General features: G+C 44.1%; 3 protein-coding genes across 6 annotated transcripts in view; 2 read left to right on the top strand and 1 right to left on the bottom strand.

Moving 5' to 3' along the window:
* tnrc6c1 (trinucleotide repeat containing adaptor 6C1) overlaps positions 1–7,428 on the top strand; it is a 49,030-nt gene extending 41,602 nt beyond the window's left edge. For all 4 annotated transcript variants that reach the window (XM_069674843.1, XM_069674845.1, XM_069674844.1 and 1 more), the window contains 3 exons: positions 4–77; positions 160–299; positions 397–7,428. In XM_069674843.1, the coding sequence (XP_069530944.1) occupies positions 4–77; positions 160–299; positions 397–790 (608 nt within the window). In that variant the 3' untranslated portion in view covers positions 791–7,428. The remainder of the gene's footprint in view (positions 1–3; positions 78–159; positions 300–396) is intronic.
* A 125-nt stretch (positions 7,429–7,553) lies between these two features.
* LOC138603153 (uncharacterized) lies at positions 7,554–11,521 on the bottom strand. Its single transcript, XM_069674847.1, has 4 exons — positions 11,422–11,521; positions 9,253–9,609; positions 9,058–9,164; positions 7,554–8,024 (listed from the first exon to the last, which is right to left on the bottom strand). Exons 1-4 carry the CDS (start codon positions 11,468–11,470, stop codon positions 7,758–7,760), a joined length of 780 nt encoding a protein of 259 aa, XP_069530948.1. The 5' UTR covers positions 11,471–11,521; the 3' UTR covers positions 7,554–7,757.
* Positions 11,522–13,782: 2,261 nt separating this feature from the next.
* On the top strand, positions 13,783–17,085 carry LOC138603242 (zona pellucida sperm-binding protein 3-like). The gene is made up of 10 exons (XM_069674937.1): positions 13,783–14,166; positions 14,241–14,356; positions 14,426–14,529; positions 14,601–14,775; positions 15,869–15,986; positions 16,055–16,137; positions 16,213–16,376; positions 16,471–16,632; positions 16,718–16,816; positions 16,889–17,085. The coding sequence occupies exons 1-10, from the start codon at positions 13,783–13,785 to the stop codon at positions 17,083–17,085; spliced, it is 1,602 nt and encodes a 533-aa protein (XP_069531038.1).
* The last annotated feature ends 1,878 nt before the right edge of the window (positions 17,086–18,963 follow it).

An 18,963-nucleotide genomic window follows, 5' to 3' on the forward strand; every position in this document is an offset into this window, starting at 1 on the left:
CAGCAGGCACCACGTGGAGTACAGACAGCTCCACCAGGACCAGCAGCTGGCTGGTTCTGAGGAACCTCACGCCACAGGTAACAGTTCACACAATGCTGCTCTCTCTCGGGTCTCACTGAGAGTTATTTGTATTTGACTCTTTGTGTTTGTGTGCTGCAGATTGACGGTTCGACTCTGCGTACACTGTGCATGCAGCACGGCCCCCTCATCACATTCCACCTCAACCTGACGCAGGGCAACGCTGTGGTGCGCTACAGCTCCAAGGACGAAGCTGCCAAGGCTCAGAAGTCCCTGCACATGTAAAAGACTTCATAATCTGCTTCAACGTGTTTGGCTCCTTCTGATTTATAGGATGTTTTTTAATCATCCATGTTTTCCCTCTCATCTTCCCTTCAGGTGTGTGCTCGGGAACACCACCATCCTGGCGGAGTTTGCCGGGGAAGAGGAGGTGAACCGCTTCTTTGCACAGGGCCAGTTGCTGGGAGGAACCACCAGCTGGCAGGCCACACCAGGCACCAATCAGACGAGGATGGGCGGGGCCGGCTCTGGAGCCGCCCATCCCATCGGTCACTCGCCCCACTGGAACAACAACAACGGCAGCAGCAGCAGCAGTAGCAGTGGCCTGGGAACAGGCGGAGCAAAGACAGGCGGAGAGTTGCTGTGGGGTGGCGTGCCGCAGTACTCCAGCCTGTGGGGACCCCCGAGCGGAGAGGAGGGGCGAGTCGTGGGGAGTCCCACCCCAATCAACACGCTGCTGCCTGGGGACCTGCTTAGTGGAGAGTCCATGTAGGAAAGGAACAAACACCAACAGGAGCGAAAACCTTGCAAATCATTGTGGAGATAATCAGTGTGGGTGTTACGTGAGAAGGAGACACGCGAGGAGGACGAGGCCACATCGTCGCTGCTCATCCTCGCCAACCTCCTCGACTCCTTTTTGTTTTTAATGACATTTCATTTGCAGTTTCTTTTGTGAATCTCGGTGAGAGATTTTGCTCACAGTGTTCAGCTCTCACTTTTGGAGACACAGGAAAAAGTCTTTCATTCAACAAAGAAAGAGAACTTTTTACAGACATGAACTTTGGAGAACTCGCTGTGTGAAACATGTACTTAAGTCAAACTGACACAATGACGAGCTGCCATCTTTGAACTTGCGTAATCCCTCTCTGCCTTTTGAGGCAATCATACTGCACCTCAGAGATCCATTAAAAGGCATCATTCCCAAAGTAAAAAAACCTTCAATCAGAGTGGTTGTCGAACTTTCAGCTGGTCCAGACTCAACATTTGTTTCTCTCAGCACTAATATTAGCCTTAACCTCTCTCCTGCCCTGCTATCCTCACTCACTCTGTACTTGGTGAAGAAGCATACGGACACTTGCACACCCTTATTTCTGAGCCAGTGAAACCTGAGTGGAGAGTACATGCTGCTGCGGCTTTACATAAGCAACCACAGCTCACAACTTCAGTGCATTTTTTTGCAAGCAGATTGAGTTCCCCCACACAACGCTCAAAGGGAATGATGCAACTCTGTTCGCCGTGTTCAAGCCATTTATTTTTGTAGTGGTTTTTGTTTTGTTTTTTCTTCTTAAACCATTGCAAACAAAGCTAAGACTGATATTCAAATGTGTCTGTCGATCTTACCTGGTGGGGTGAGAGTTTCGGGGGCTGTCGCATGTACATTGAAAGACGGGATGGATGACAAAAATGAACCACTGCTATTACTACGGAACTGTAAAGACAAATAACTTCGATGCACCTCAACTCATCTGCGGGCAACTCGCAGTTTGGTCTCAATCTCGGACCCTGTCACTGATTTTGTGAAAAACCTCAAGTCGTAAATGTTTCCCATCGGCCCCCCCCCCCCCTTTTCTCTCCCCGACTCCACCTGCAAAAACACCATTTCAAGTGACGTGCAATATAAGCCACAGACTCTACCGTCCAAGCAAACCTACCATGACCTCTCACAGAAACGAGAGGAGACTATAAGGAATGATTGAACTGCAAAAGCTCTATCTGCCCTGCACCCAACCCCCACCCTAAAACTGCCACTACTACCCCTCATCTCCCCCCTCCAAGAGTGTGTGAGCTCAGGAGAGTAGCAAGCTGGTCTTCAACCACCCTCTGTCCGAAATACAAGGACGTACACACAAAGCACTTCTTCAGCCGGGCTACTCTCCACACTTATGCCAGTGACTAGTTTTGGGGGAGACGGAGGGACGTGTGTGTGTGTGTGTGTGTGTGTGTTTCTCTGTATGTGTGTGTGTGTGTGTGTGTGTGCTTGGGGAGAAGGCATCAAACCAAAACGAGAGGAGCCTGTTTTCCCTTTTTACCCAGAAGACCAGATGACCTTTTTCTTTCTTTTTGCCCAAATTTGCGTACGTAGAAAAGTATGAAGCAAAGGTTTGTGAATAGGTGGTCGATCATAGCACTTAGCAAGAGCACCGCAGCTCGTTGTACCCTTAATGCCAACGACTAGAAGAAAGGAGAAGCAACACTGGCAAATAAAAACTGACAAAAACAAAGACAAAAAGCAATCTGCTCAGTGGCTTCTCTATATACTTATTTTTTAACTTAACATGGATGTGAAGATGTTTTTTTTTTTGTTTTTTTTAAATCCTTCTTCCCTCAAGTCGGTGGGACCAGGAAGGATGTCAAACATGGTAGCAAAGTGAAGGGAAATACAAAGAACGAACTTACTCACAAACTGATGATGGGTGCCGCAGGGAAAGACCCCGAAGCACCCGTCCTCACCCTCTTTATCAGAGTAAATATCACTGTTACATTGCATACTTTGAAATCTTTAGCCTTGGTGTCTGGAAACACTCAGCGTGTTTGTGTTCTACTGGGTCCAGCAGGGAGGATCGCCATCTTTTTCGTCCTTTTTTTGATTTCGTCTTCTTTCTGTTGGAGGCCCTGCCAACCTGTGTGAAAGTGTGGCCACTGAGTGCCTGCCTGCTGCGGAGCGCGGTGCTCTGCAGCAGCCCTCACCCCATCCTCCCGCCCGCTCGCTCGCTGCCTCCCTGCGGATCCCTACAAGACTGGCTTCCCTCCTCTTCCTCCCCCCACCCCCGGCCTCCAGGCCAAGAGCAGCTCTTTCAGAACTGGCCCACCTGTATTAAATTTACTACTACTGCTGCGCCAGAGTCTGTCCTCAGCAACCTCCAACTCCACTCTCTCTGTCTCTCTCCTGCAAGGATCACTTTAGCCAGAGATGGAGGCATTTGATGTGTTTTTTTTTCTTGGTTTTACTTATGGAATTGCCAGTGTGCGTTTTTATTTTATTGTTGTCATGAAGTTTGCTGATATTGTTGCTGTTATCATTGACGATATAGATGATTGTTTTCTGATGATGATGATTTCATGGCTTTTTAATATCGGTCTTTATGCAGTGTTCAGCTTCTCTCCTGCCCCTCCCACTACCTCCGAGGCAGAAGCAGTGTGTAGTATCAGAGGTACGCCTCAGCTCGGTCGCGCAGCAAGGCCATGCATGGTAGAGAAGGCTGGGGGAGGGAGGGGCGGGGTCTTTATGTTGGAGTCAGACGGGGGTTTAAAGAGTCAAATCAAGTGGGAAAGATTGTCAGTCAGAGGTTCTCCGCAATAGTGAGCCAGCTTCCTCCTGTCCGCCCTGCGGCGCCCGGCCTCTGCTCTCTGTCGTCTCATAATACACACATCCTTTAGTGTTGATGGGCCTCACTCACACTGGTGCTTTATGTTTAACTCTGGGAGCACTCAGTTACACTTAGAACCACCTCAACTGATAACAGCCTTCCATTTCTATGCAAAGACAAGGAGGTGTTCGTTCACAGCCATCTAGAAAAACACAGCCATCCGCCACATCTGCCAATCTTCACTTAGATCTCAACCTTTACGACCAGGCAGCTTTCCCTGAATCCCCCCCCACCCCCCTCCTTGATGACATGTCTGAAAGCGCCTCTCTTTAGTCTCCCACTGTGTGGACAGAGTTACACGATGACACTAAACGACCTGCTGGAGGCACTATTGGTTGGCAAACAGTCTTCAGTCTCGTGCCAACTGATGTACAAATATCTTCTTCCACTTTGCCATATCCTCATTTATGTTTAGCGTGATGAGACTTTAGTTGTTTCTGCTGCAGGGGCGCACACCACACGCTCCGGCTGCAGGAGGCTTGAGGGGTAGAAGGGCAGGACAGATGAATGGTGCTGGTGTTTAACAGAGGACTGGAAGTGTAGAGGAGAACGAGGCTGCAGGAGGAGGAGGAGGAGGAGGAGGGGCAGGGTGGTCCCTGTATGTGTCTGTGCACTGTTTATGGGTCACATCGGGTACATCTCTTTAAAAACCAAAAACATCTTTTTCTTTATCATCAAGGTTTTTTGCAAAAACTAGAAACTACAAAAAAAAAAAAAAGTCTGTTCCAGCTGTGCACTCCGAGGCTGTGACGCCTGTTTCTCTGCAAGCTGCCGCCTTCTCGACCCCCCGTCTGGGCTCGTTCACCGGGCCACATGTGGGGAAGCTGTATCCAGGTGGTTCATTTATGGACCTCCAAACTGAAGGTCGTGCAGGCGGATTTATTACAACAGGTCATTTCTGCACATCTGGCTTTAGGGTCAGGGTCCAAGCAGGGACCCAGAGTATCAGCAGAAATGGGGACACACCTCAAGTTTGGTACCAAGTCTTAAAACTTTTGCCCTCTTCCAGAGTCGCTCGAGACTCGCATCATTCAACAAAACAATCACTATTGCCTGTTGATGTCTGTCTGTGTGTTTGTTTGTTCCTGAAACCTGCATTTACTCCACACTGGACTTGAATCAAGGAACTGGCGTTGGAAGCAGGGAGTGGAGCAGAGTGGGAGGGCGGGTTAGAGGGACGGAGGTCGAGTCTCAGATGTGCCCTGGATTTCTTGGCGCAGCACCAGCACTGAGAGCCCCGGCCCCCTCCCACCCCGCCTCCTGCACTCTGATCTACCTGTCTAGTGTTGGAAATCAGATGCTCTCCCTTTTTTAACGTCAAACGGACTCAGAGGCAACTGGAGCTCAAGCGAAATCTGCTTCTCAATCATGGATGAGACGAGGGTGTGGGGCAGGGGCCCGGAAAGAGTTGAATTAGCAAATCTCTAAGGCCTGGGTTGAATATGCACATGCTAGTTCATATACAGAATACATAATGAGTGTATGTGTGTATATGGCTAGATCTCTCTGTTTTCCACTTAGCCCTTACCCTGTGTATCCTCCTCGACATTATATTTCCCAGAAGACAAGATCATAAACATATCAGAGTAATACAAAATAATGAAAACAAATACTTGAATCAAAAGAAGCGCCAATAATGTAATGTGAACACTTTTTGTAGTGGTTTTTTGTCTCATTCATACACTTCAGAGATTTTTGATAGCATCGGTTCAGAGTGAATCAAATTTGAAATACGAGTGTTGTTGAAAACAAAGATCGATATAACGGCAAATTTACATCTGTTGTATTTGAGTGTTTGCACAAGGCTGCTTGTACTGTATGTTGTACGAATGACTGTTTAGCGTGTGAGGTTGACAGCGCGCGCGCGTGTGTGTGTATGTGTTTGTGTGTGCGAGAGAGAGCTCGTGATTACAGCGGAGGAATTTCCGCCTTGTGATTCTTTTCAATTCAGTATACTTTTGTTGTTTTTTTTCTTTTTTTGCTTGTCAAAAATATATTCTGATGTTAATTGTTACTAGCCTCTAGCGTTGCACTGAGTGTCGGCCTCACCCCTCATCCAGCTAAATGAACAACATGATACAAGTACTGAGGGGAGACGGGGACAGTTCATGTGTAAATGTTTACTCAAGGACTAAAATAAGTGTGTTTTTAAAATGTAATGTTTATCTACCTTAGTGGCTTTCATTGTGGAATAATCCAAGAAAGTATGGATCATAATTGAGTATTGCACCATTTTTCAGACTGTAAACCTAAAAAAAAACAACAAGAAAACTGAAAAAAAAAATCACATATGTATAAAAAATGCAGCAAAAAAAGTATTTTGCAGACCTGTGGCCATAGATCGGGGTAGAAGGACTTCAGCTCTCCCAAATCTGAGCAACGGAGAGCGTGAAGGACGAGACATCAGACTGAGCCTTGGCTTCTAGGGCTCACTTCAGAGGTGCCTACCTTTTTGGTTTGTTAGCTTTCGTTCTGTTCTCACTTGTGTTCAGTTCACTCATGTTGTCTTTTTTTTTTTTTTTCCTGCAAGGCCACTGACAGTTTACAAACACTTTGTTTTTTTCTGGAGTTCAGAAAAAAGAAAAAATCAGCGACACAAAAGATTAAAACCATGGGAATGTTGGAAAAAGACAAAAAAAAAGACAAATGCTTCCATTTTTAAAGAAAACGTGCAACACAACACTTCACAGAATGAAGATGAATCGTGCTACTTTCAGAACTCTGGGATTGAACAGTGTTGTCTTGTTCTGTTTAACCTTCTTTGTTCTGTGTTGATGTTGATTTCATGGACTATCTGAAGCCTGTATGTTTTATGTTGATTATATATATTTTTCCTTTATATAAAAAAAAGAAAAGAAAAAAAGACATAATTGCTCACTATCTTGCACACACACGAAAAAGTGGATCTTGTCTCAGGAAGGCCAGGGTTCCAGAGTACCAACTCCACGCCATTTTAATGTACATTTTTATGATGAGTAAAAAAAAAAAAAAGGATGATTTAAAAGAAACAATTCTAAGCACTGAAAGTTATGGATTTCGGAAGAAGAGAAAATACCTTTGTTTCTAAATCCGTAGCAGTTACATAATAACCAAATAATGGACTTTAAATGAAAATGGAGTGCTTTATATATAAATCTATATATTAAAATTGCTTTACATTTAAAAACAAAAAAAAAGGTCAATGATTTTGATTGTTAAAAAAAGAAAGACAGTGAATAACATGCAAAATGCTGTATGTTGAATCTTTATTGTGTTTTCTTAATGAGGTCCCGTCCTGACTGAATCAGGAACATTGTGCATTACTCTTTCTTTCCTCTCGCTCTCTCTCTCTCTCATTCTCCCATAGCGGGTATTATTATTATTATTATTATTATTACTATGAATAGAGGTAAAAATCAGACTTTCGGAGGATGTTTGTAAAACATGAGCTGGTTGTAAAGGATCATGAAACTATGCACAAGTGTTGGGGGGGGTTGGAAGAGGGGGATTTTATGGCCTACTTCTAAGTGGCTGGTCTATCGCAGGGGTTTTTGGGATCCAATGTGTTTCTATTTTATTTTTTTAAGGGGGCGTAGAGGTGGCTCATGTCGAGCCCCCGCCTCCAGCTTCCTCCCCCTGATTCAGATTGACCTAGCGCTACATCGCCATGCTGTGTATTCCTAAAACCAATGAGCGTCTCACTCTTTAGCACTGTGGGATTCTAGCCTGTCACCCTCAAGGGTTTATTTTCTCAGTTGTTAAAGGTTTTCTTGGAGGGTGGGGTTCGGGGTGGGGGGCTTGGGTTTAGGGCTGCTTTTTTTTTTTGCCTTTTTTTTTTTTTTTTTTTTTTGAAATATTAAGTAAAAATGTCTGTACTGAGATTTAATGAAGAGTCAGTGGCTTGTAATGTTTTATTTTTTCTCTCTGTATATCTCTTTCTCCTCATAGAATGTGATTGTTCAATGACATGCACCGAAACAAATCTTTTCATGAACTATGGAGCTTCTTTCAAATATTAATAAAATAGCTTTTTTTTCTTGGCTGTTAAAAGAAAAGTGCCGTTTGGTTATTTGGTGTCTGTCTCTCTGACTTCCTGCCACCAAACTGAGATCATCATCTTGTCTCATATCGTTTCTGCGGTGGAGCGGGTGTCGCTTCCTGTTCACTCCAGGCGCTGAGGGCAAGCTGTCTCGGGCAGGCGTAGTAGTTCTCCTGCGGTTGTCGGATGTTAGGGTTGGCGTACACGGGGAAGTTGACTTCCTCCAGGTGTGAAGGGGCCTCTGGGTTATTTCGGGCGATTCCGGCGCTCTGCTGCTTCCTGGTCATTTCCTCGTAGATGGGAGCAGAAGGTTGTGCTGTTTCATGAGGTCGCGACTTCACCTGCAGCACAAAAACTTAGTTACTAACAAGCTTCTGTATTTAATATGAGTATTTTGCTAAGTGACAATTGATCCCTCGCTAAGCCCCGCCTTTGGACCGCCACTGTCCAATCCTACGTTAGCAACCGTAACTAGGCGCGGGAGGACCGTCAAGCTTTCATAACAAGAAATGCCGAAACGGTTTACAGAATGAATTTGCAAGTCTGACAGCAGATAAAGTTTAGTTTCCCGTCTTTAGAAGTCTTGTTTTGTCCGACCAACGCTCCAAAACCAAAACATTTTTAGTCACAATCCTTAATAAAAGTAAGTTTAACATTAAGGATTTATATTTAAGAAACAAGAGTCGGAGAATTTGTGTCACCTCCGCCTTATTTCCATTACAATAGCCTAGTGACTCATGAGCTTTCTGTGGATGTTTCTGCGTGTTTAAAAGAGTCATGCAACTTGAGATTTTATCCCTGCAGGGCACTTGAATTTAGCTGAACAAAAAAAGTACTAATTTGCTGTGATTATTAAATATAAAATATGCAGCACTTCAACAGCAAAGCAAAGGCTTGTTTGAAACTGATCGACCTTGCTTGTCATATTTGAGGCTTTAGTTTGTCTTCACATGTGATTACTGAGACTTTTTGCTTTTCCATATTTCTTTATCGATTAATTCAGAGAATTTAACTTTTATTATTTAACAAAATGTGACAGATTTTGTTGCCTGGAAGACTATATAGAATAGAATAGAATATCTTTACTGTCATTGCACCAGGTAGTCTGCAACAAAATCGAATGTGCAACCTCGCCATCATTTAAAGTTAAAACTAATTTAAACAGTTTGTCAGGCCTTTATTAAAGCTGACACACTAGTTGGTATTCAGCTTCAACAGACTTATACAGCTGTCTTACTAGTTTGATTTAGACAACATGCTGCAGTCAACACATGAAGATGGTATCAGCAACATTTCTCAATTCTCAGAAATAACCCACTGAGTTAAATCTTTATCTCTGCTCGGTTGTCAGTAAATTGAGGTATAAATACTCACACATTTGTCTACGAGCAGCCCGCAGAGTGCGAGCACAATGAGCCCCGCTGCTGTGAAGATGGTCAGCAGCAGAGGAGGGTAACTGGCAGAGCAGTGGCATGACCTCTCTGCAACACAAACACACACATTATAATGTGAGGTGTTTAACTGCAGCAGTGTGTGAGTCCTGTATAGTGACATGTTTGAGACACATACCTGTTTGTTTAACCAACAAGAGCACCTTCTGAGCAGCGAGGACGATCTGCTCTGAGCTGTTCCTCTTCCTGTAGCTCAGCTCCCACATGTACAGTCCCGTGTCAGCGGGCTGTAAATGTGTTATGGTGACATTGACCTGCAGGGAGTTCAGTCCTCCACTGAGCTGCAGACGCTCCCTGAGCGCCGGGTCGACCCTGAGCTCTCCGCCTTCAGCCATCGACAGCAGGGTGGTCTGACTGTGGGCGTTGCGGTGGTACAGGTGGAGGCCTGTCAGGCTGCCGTGATCCTGCTTAGGGGAGCAGGAGAGCTCCAGAGTCTGAGTCTCTGACAGGTTTCTAAAGATCAGCTCTGCATAGGCTGGAGGAGAGAGGAGTTCAACACCTGGTTAAAATACTTCATGAGTCAGCATCTATCATCACTTTGGTCCAAACTGACATTACAACAATTATTGATCTGATTGCAACTAGATTCAAAACATTCATGGTCCCCAGAGGAAGAGGCATAGTGACTTTGGTGATCCCTAACACTTCCAAAAACACTTCCAAATTCTGATAGTTTTGGAAATCTATCCAGGCACATGAAATAGTTGTGCTTGCAGATTTGCATATCTAGAAGACTCTTTATTTTGCCTCGGAGAAGGTTTCTGCTCCCCAAGTGCTCCTGCAATGTAAAGTGTTACTGAGGCACACAAAACACCTGTCAAAAAAGTGTCCAGCACACTTGAAGGGACAAAGTTACCAAGTACGGAAGGCATGTACAGAGACAAAGACTGCAGAAGGTAAAAACATTATGGCGACCAGAAGCAGCCCCTGACCGCGTTCATTCAACTGTTTCCAGCTTTGCAGCGATATTTCTCCCTTTAGTTTTCATTTGTTCCTCAAGCTGTTAAGTTTTTTAAAGAGTTAATTTATTGTAAAAGTGTGCGGTACAATATGCTTACAAGTATGTCTAGTGGTGAATGCCTTATATTTAGGATTATAGCAACTATGATGGTAAAGTGCCACAAAAAGTCCGGGTGCGTTAAACCGTTTATTAAAGGGGGGGTGTTATGCTAATTTCAAGCTTCATATTTCACTCTGTGATACCTGTGGAGTAGCTTAGCATAATTTACAGTTAAAAAAAACTCTGTGCAGGCCCTCATACCGCCTCTGCCTGAAACGACTCCGTCAGCTCCGTCCCTTTAAGAAACCCCGCCCCTACGAGCCCGCTTTCTTCACATTTGCCAGCTCTCCAAAGCCTGCTGAGGCTGCACGTTAAAGTGCAGCGTGTAGAAAAAACGGTGAGAAACCTGGCGTTCACAGCAGCCTGCAGACTGAGCTGAGACGCCTGGGGATTACGCCAACATACTTTTATCTACAGATTTGAAACTTCACCCACGTTTATTCTGGACATCCAACATTGTCACATTATGTATATGTCTTTTAATGTGAAACAGCATAACACCCCCTCTTTAAACTTAACTGAGAACAGAATTATAGCACAAAAAGCAAAATGGCGTGACGGTCAACAGAAAATGTCTGAGCCAGACTCAACACTCTCACCCTCTTCGTCTGAACTCCCACCTCACAACCAATCACAGGAAGTGATGAAACCATAAAAGGAGTGCAATAAAACAAATCCTAATCAAAGCTGGCATAAAGCAAATTATGGCTCCTACAGGGATTATTAATAACCAATTTAGCCAAGCTATGGTGTCCCTGAAGGTCAAAACACCATACGGCCACCATACCTCATGGAAAAATGAAGTACCTCTTCTATATATACTGAATATACACAGTTAGTACACACTTTAAGCACAAAAAACAGCCAAAAGATTAAAGGTGTGCTAACCTCTGCTCCATTTTACCAACACTTTGTCTCACGAGTGGATAACAGCAACATTTAAGGAACAAATTTAAATTAAATTAAATTTGTTTAAGTACAAGAATTGAAAGAGTTTGATTGTGAACATTTAACCTGTGAAACATTTTCCCTTTGTAAGCGTTTCTGTGAGTATTCAGAGCATTTATCTCAAAGCACAGAGCTGCTTGCACCACTGATACGCCTCACAGTGGAAACAAACAAATGTAACTAACATCAGGATAAAGAAGTTACTGTTATAATCACACATTAGTATAACAAAAGTCTCCTTTAGAGTCTGTTTGTGAGTAAAAATAAGAACGTTCTCACCTTCAAAGAGCTGAATGAAAATAAGAACACATGCAGCGCTCGTCTTCATGGCCTCCTCAGCTATGAAAGCTCTACAGCTCTGTCATACCATCCTCCCCCTGCTTCCTTCAGCATTGTGAGACTCTGTGGACGACCTCACTGTATTTATTGTTCTTCCCCTCGTGGCAGGAAGACGACTTCAAAGCGAGAACTGACGCTACAATATTGCGGTCGATCTCTTTCACACTCAGATTGTCTAACATGGGTTTTAAACATGCTCACACCTCTATTGCACAAGATTATGAGTTATAAAGAAAATATTATATTGTTGCTGATGGTAAATAGGTGGAAGTATTGCACATGATTATGCATTCTATATGAATACACATATAAGAATGCACAGCATAATGAACACAATACAGCCAAGAACAGAGATAGAGAGATGATCACTTGTATTCTGTATGATGGGACATGTCTGTTGTGTTATCAGTCTGTGCTCTTTGTCGGTAAAGGACGGTGGTTACCATCAGCAGACTGTTGTTTATATTCAGCGGTTTTATATAAACCACAGTGCCTGGCAGAGTCTCTGCAGCAGAAGTGGTTTGTTATAGTTTCCTGTGAACATGCACGTGTAAACTCTGCAGCCGCCTTTAACAGATCATAAACTAACACTGTGTCTTGTGATTATGAAAGTTGCTCCTTTTGAGTTGGTGGTGGCTTCTTCATGATAATAAAAATGCAAAGTAGATTTATCTGTCATTGCATCCGTTTCTAAGACGGAAAAACTTTGCACATCTGTTATAGGACAGGCGCGTAGGAGAGGACAAATCAGTCAGCATTGCAAGTGAACTCCAACTTGCAGAAATTACTTTTATTTGCTTGCAACGTTCCGGTGCTTGCAAACACTGCATGCATGATGACGGTGGAGCACCCAAACATTGCAAGCAATTAAATGTATTTTCTGCAGGTTGGACAGCGTGCAGGAGTTTACTTGCATTTCTGCCACTTTCACTTTTCCTCCTCTTAGTTCTCGTGCAGTGCCGTGCAATGCAAATGCATGTTTTGCAGGAAATGCAGAGAATAAACAAAGTGTCTTTTAATATGGAGTTTCTCTTTTCTTACATGACTGCATTTCCATGTTGCATTTTATATGATATTTAACACTTTGGTGCACTTTATGTTTACTGTGGTGGAAATCTGAAATAAAGAGTTTGAATCCCAGAGATTTCTTTATGATCATTTATTATGAAACCTTTGCAAAGTATCTCACAGAGTATGACCAATCACCAGCCCCCGCTGCATGAATTATTTCAGGCCTATAATATCAGTCTCGCTGACAGCTGAATGGTAGGTGTTAGGGGACTGAATGGACTTCAGGATAATCCTGAGGCCTCTGAGACCTGCACCCTAACCTTTTGGAAAACCTGTATTAAACCGAAGCACAAATTATTATCATTTGCTGATAACTCTAACATCACTTTGAATTCAAGCAACAAATGCAGCAATGAGACATCAGACAACTCAAACAATACCTATATCCATCCATCCATCCATTATCTACACACACTCATTGTGTTTAGGGTCGCGGGGGGGTCATTGGGTAAGAGGCGGGGTGAACCTAACGAGTCTTTGGACTGTGGGACGAAGCTCCACACAGAAAGGCTCACTTTATCCGAACCGGGATTCGAACAATAAACCTTCTCGCTGAGAGGCGACAGCGCTAACCACTGTCCCTTCCTGTGTGGAGTCTGCATGTTCTCCCCGTGCATGTGTGGGTTCCCTCCGGGTACTCCGGCTTCCTCCCACAGTCCAAAGACTCGTTAGGTTCATTGGTGACTCTAAATTGCTTCTCTTTGTGTCAGCCCTGTGATTGACAGCTGATCAGTCCAGGTGTAACCCCGCCTCTCGCCCAATGAAAACTGGGACAGGCTATAGCCCCCCACAACCCTGAACAGGATAAGTGGTGTAGATGAAGGATGGATCATTATTATTTGTGTTTTTGTATCCGTAGCCGTAAGTTCTAATCGGGGAGAGTTAGTTTTATATTTAAGGTGTTTTTATATATTTTAAACATAACTTGTTAAATGTATAAAATCAATAAACATGTTTACAAACAACTTTTACATCTTATCTGTGTCTTTAATTTTTGTATAAAAGGAGAAATCCCCCCTACTTCATATAAGTCATTCTTCTCTTCTCATGTCCGTGTGTGTGTGTGTGTGTGTGTGTTACACTGATGAGTACATAATTAGACTCAGGTGTGTGATGTTGCTCACATGCTCCTGATTGTGTGCCTTAAGAACCCTCCCTGCTCAGGTCAGTGAGCTTCCTTGTGGGTCAGACAGGAGCCTCCACGCTCTGAACCAGCTTCTGTTTTCAGTCATGGAGACCTCACAGCTTCGGTTTAACCTCCTTGTTGGACTCTTGTTGTCAGGCTTCTGTGTCAGATCGTCCTTTGCTTTCCCGCCGGCACAGCGCGCACAACATGCGTCAGCGCAAAGCCCTCAGAGCTCCAAACACACCGAACAAGAGCAGCAGAAGGCTCCGTCTGAGGAGCGGGAGCTGGTGAACACGGTCAGAGTGAGCTGCTATCCGGACTCTCTGGAGATCTTCATCCAGGCCGACATGTTTGCAGTGGGAGCTCCTGTTCGTGGAGCCGATCTACGCCTCGGAGTGGAGCACAATGATTACTGTACGGCTGCAGCGTCTTCAGCAGAGGAGTACAGGATCATTGTTGGGCTTCTGGACTGCGGCACCAAACACTGGGTAACACTCTATTGCACTTTAGACACTTTTTATACATTAAAAGTTCCTCTTGTAAAGCTCTCCTCTCTCCACAGATGACTGAGGACTCTCTGGTCTACACAAACCTCCTCGTATACTCTCCTGCAGCCTCTCCTGATGGGCTCATTCGCATGGATGAGGCTGTGATTCCCATTGAGTGTCATTATGAAAGGTCTGTCTGCATCACATTTAAGGTCTCTTTGCATTGCCTTCCTTTAAAACCTCTTCTCTTGCTCCTCAGGAAGTACAGTCTGTCCAGCTCTTCCCTCACACCGACCTGGATCCCCTTCATGTCCACCCAGGCTGCAGTGGAAACTCTGGAGTTCGACCTGAGAATCATGACGAGTGGGTTTCATTCACTTCACATGTTGCCCTTTTATCTCCATGAGTGCTTATTGTGTTATCCTTCTGTGCAGATGACTGGCTGTATGAAAGAAGCTCCAATGTGTTTTACCTCGGGGACCCAATCAGCATCGAGGCCTCGGTCAGAGTGGGACATCACATGGGGCTCCGGGTGTTTGTGAGCAGCTGTGTGGCCACGCTTGACCCCGACATCTACTCTGCTCCCAGATACATCTTCATTGAGAACGGGTAAGCTGCTGCAACCTGATGAAAAATTGAAGGGGGTAACATTGCTTTACAGGTACTTATAAATGTAAGGTTGTCTGAAGGCTTTTGTGTGTCTGCTAAAGACTAAGGTTTGAAAATGAAAATCTGGGGGTTAAGAAGGACGTCTGCTAATCAGATCTTTGTCATAATTCTCCACTCTTTTAAGGCTAGCAGTTTGAGGCCTTGTAATGTTACTTCCTTTCAAAGTTGGGGAACAGGAACTAACGTTTTGTTGGGCTGTTCTTGCCTTCATTGATCAGCTAGAGAGACGGGAAATATCGGGAGAGCAGAGTGGGGGGCCTCGGACTGTAGTCGAAAGTGCTGCTGGTACTTAGCCAAACTAACAGAAGCTGTGAAATCTCAATTTTACAACTTTTTAAGACTTATTATCAAACTTGCATAAAAGCAAGAGACCTTTCGATATGAGACCTCTTGGACTAGCTTTAGGGTGAAGGGTAAGTGCGTTCAAATGTGTGTTTGCTCACGTAGCAAATGAAATGTAGAGCTCAGTGTTAAAGTAATTTAACACCTCACGTTTGTGGTGGTTTGAAATGTTTACTGCAGCTTGTGTTTAGTCTCAGGCTCCGACCTCATCGCTCCTCGCTGATTTATTTAACATGCACAAATTTGATATAGTACGGCATTTCGAACAAAGCACATCGGGTGACTGTGGAGACTGATGCATGTTGAGTTGCCTGCCTGAACTGGCTCACAGGCGTCTTCATTTAAGGCAGCTAAACCTAAAATATGGCTTTCATGAGTCGGCGCCTGCAGACACTCGATAAGACTGGCTTAGGCTACTGCATGTTTGTGGTTTCTCACACTTCTGAATTACTAAAGGCAACAGTTTAATTTTAGTATGCGCTGTTTTATCTGACAACCATAAATGGCCAAAGTGCAGCTAATGCAGTGTTGCATCTACTCTGCATTCTGGGTAATGTAGGCACTGGTTTTGCATGGACTAAAAAATTGTTGCACTTACGACTGAATGCAAAAGTTTTATTGGGTGCAGCAGAACCAATGGACCGTCTCGGCACACATAGTAGTGTTACCTCTCTCTTCTCTCCCTTCATAGGTGCTTGGCCGACTCTCAGCTTCCAGGTTCAAAGTCTCACTTCTTACCCCGGACTCAGGATGACAAGCTCCACCTGGTCATGGACGCCTTCAGGTTTCATAATGAGGACAGAGGACAGGTGAGGTTGTGTTTACCTTTTAACATGTACAGTTTATTTTTCCCACACTTAAATGTCCTGTCTTCCAGCTCTACATCACGTGTCACCTGAATGCTGTGCCAGTAAATGATGCGGAGGCGCCAAATAAGGCGTGCACGTTTGTCAATGGAAGGTAAGTGTGATCCAGTCTGAAGCATGTTTCTGCACACGCTTCCTGTTTGCTCTGTAAGTTTACAATCCCTTTCAGGTGGAGGTCCGCTGATGGTAATGACTACTTATGTGGACACTGTCAAAACCAAAATGAAGTTGGTCAGGGTCACAGTAAACCCAGCAGCCCGGGCAAGTTCGGTCCTCGAGGATTCGGGAAGCCGGAAGAAGCCTTTAGGAAGAGCGCAGTGACGCCAAATATAGGTACAAACTTTACTCCAGAGGGACATGTCCTCAAATAAGACCAGTAGGTTTTTAAACGAGCAGTTCAGATAAAACATGTTTGTCTATTTGTTAGTGTGGGAAAAGGAAGCCAGAGTGGGTCCGATGCTCGTCCTGCCAGGCAAGTCGAAAAGCGGGCCCCTGCCTGAAGAGGAGCTCCCTCCTGTCCTCAGTAAGATCAGCAGACCGGCTCTGTACGGCAGCCAGTGGAGGAGTGGAGTGAGCGACAAGAAAGCTGGTAAGAGTTTAAACTCCAAGACACTAAAGGTAGATTATCTCTGCTAATTTAGAACCTGTGATGTTAAACTGCTTTTGTATCCTAGCTGCAGAGAAGGGACTGCTTCCAGAACCATCTGCAGCCGAGGAGGAGGAGACTGCTTCTGAACAGATTAATGACTTAAAAAGTGAAGCAGATATCGAAGGTAAACCTGTGAACAGACTTTGAAAATGTCACTTTGACATGTGATTTTAAACCTTGTTTTTCTCATGACCAGAAGGAGATGAAGAGAGCGAAGAGTCTGCAGCTGTAGAGAAGGTCGATCCTGCGCTCACTCTGAAATCAAAGGCAGCAGAGATCAGCACAGCGGCCCTCGGCGACGTCAGCCCCACAGCTTTAACGCTGAATGCGACGACACCGTCAACTACTACAGCAGAATCTGACCTTTCAAATACAGTCAACCCAAAGAGATAATAAACTATTAAAACCATTTTCTCTTTGTGTCCACTTACTGCTCCTTAATCTTATAGTGCTGTTAACTCATAATTTCCCACAATGCAACAGCTCAAAGAGTTGTTTACAATAAAGTTATAGGGGAACATGTTAAATCTTGAGGTTTAATTTGCACTCGTCTTCCACATTTGCAGTTTCCTGTTTTAAAATGGTCAAATTATTCACTGTTTTGTTGTAATGCCATAAATATGCAACAAAACCTCACAGACTCACGCACTGCACACCTGATGCCATTAAAGTCTGTGTTCAGTGCTTAGGCTTTAGGGCGGAGATTGGGATTTGGCCTTATTCTGTCTCTGGATGTACCTTTGACCCTAAGCCTGACCTCTGAGTCCATGCAGGCCTCAGTGGATGGCTGTGTTTGAATTTGCATACTATCCTAACAGTGCGTACTGATTTGGCCAAAATGAAGTATGCAGCATGCAAACCAACGCGAAATGTGCAGTACGCCAAAAATACCCGGATGTCGTACCGATTCGGAAAAAAATCTCCAGTATGCATCGGACCAGTCTGCCTCGCCGACTGTATCCCACAATGCAAAGTGCTGGAACGTCACAACGGCAGTTGAAATGGCAGCAGAAGAGCAGAAGGCTAAAGAATCAGGTTTATGCTATTGGCGGGCTGTTTACTTCCACCTGCCAAAACCGGTAACTGGCGCTTGGTGTTGCATGCTGCAAAATAAATGCTACTGCCAAACGCACTATGTAGTATCCGATTTTAGCCTCCTGAGACCCAAGCTTTTGTTTGGTCTGCATTTTTAATTTCTCCTACCTTTTGGGGATTAATAGGACCTAATAAGTATAAAACCTAATAATTGTCTTTGTGTTACATTGAAAAAGTCCCAATGTCCTCATGTGAGTACCTTGTAACGGTGTTGTAGCTTGTTGCTATTGATAAAATTAGTCAAATTTGTCTGCCATATCAAGCTACAACTGTTAATACGCATTGAATAAAATAAAGTTTCAATCATGAAATCTGAAGAGGTTTTGTACCTGGTTTAGTTTTCTGTAGAGACCAACTGTTACACTTTTTGGTCGGGATCACGGCCATCTTGAATGTACACTGATCAGTGTAATTTGCTTTTGTGATCACAGGGTGATGGACAACGTGTCCATGAATAAGACCAACGGGTCTAAGTTTTGCAGAATTAAATATTATGGTGCTGTGAAGCCAAAATGTAATGTCCCCGTATGAGGACGCAGGGTCTCAGGAGGTTAAACACAGCAGATGTGACACAGAAATCTTACCCGAGGAAGTGAGGAAATTTCCACCACGATTAGTGTAAAAAAAAAAAAACATATGGCGACCTTGAAGCGTATTTATCTCAGTACATAAAACATGTTTCTGCACTTGGCCTTGGTCATGGTCCTGTTTAGTCCAACATAATGCAGTCATATCACTCCAACTAATAATCATCTACAGCAGAGCTGCATCAATCGTCCTTTTTAATGTTAATCAGGCTTATTGTTTTATGTTCCAAAGAACTGCTCCTTAATCACACTAAGTAAGGTTTGATTCAGTGCAGGATGTGAAGGGGAAAATGGGGCCGTACATGGGTGAGATCATCCTGGTCACTCAGTTGGAATGATTACAGCTTTTAGAAATATTTAGAGACAACGGAGAAGAGGAAATGATTTCAAAGATCGGGCGAACGTAAATAAAGATGTTTTACTACGTGTTTGTGCTCAGTTAAAGGATGAGTGCCTGGTGAGGCTTCAATCATTCAGCCACAGACCTGAACCACATTTTCTTTCCATTTAACCTTTGACCTTTGTGTAACTTAAAAAATACTTATAATACAAGTTTTATTTTCCGTCACCACTGTAACCCTGAAAAGAT

Source organism: Semicossyphus pulcher, unplaced genomic scaffold, assembly GCF_022749685.1.
Source record: "Semicossyphus pulcher isolate SPU_LCO1_2020_fin unplaced genomic scaffold, fSemPul1.0.p SCAF_23, whole genome shotgun sequence".
Classification (NCBI taxonomy): domain Eukaryota; kingdom Metazoa; phylum Chordata; class Actinopteri; order Labriformes; family Labridae; genus Semicossyphus; species Semicossyphus pulcher.

What these genes read in the sequence shown, in the direction of transcription:
- LOC138603153 (XM_069674847.1), bottom strand. Translation starts at nt 11,470, where the DNA reads ATGAAGACGAGCGCTGCATGTGTTCTTATTTTCATTCAGCTCTTTGAA. An exon ending in TTTCATTCAGCTCTTTGAAG is followed by an intron (nt 9,610 to 11,421) that starts GTGAGAACGTTC and finishes TCTCTCCTCCAG; the next exon opens with CCTATGCAGAGCTGATCTTT. An exon ending in CTTGTTGGTTAAACAAACAG is followed by an intron (nt 9,165 to 9,252) that starts GTATGTGTCTCA and finishes TTTGTGTTGCAG; the next exon opens with AGAGGTCATGCCACTGCTCT.
- LOC138603242 (XM_069674937.1), top strand. Translation starts at nt 13,783, where the DNA reads ATGGAGACCTCACAGCTTCGGTTTAACCTCCTTGTTGGACTCTTGTTG. An exon ending in CGACCTGAGAATCATGACGA is followed by an intron (nt 14,530 to 14,600) that starts GTGGGTTTCATT and finishes CCTTCTGTGCAG; the next exon opens with ATGACTGGCTGTATGAAAGA. An exon ending in TGCACGTTTGTCAATGGAAG is followed by an intron (nt 16,138 to 16,212) that starts GTAAGTGTGATC and finishes AATCCCTTTCAG; the next exon opens with GTGGAGGTCCGCTGATGGTA.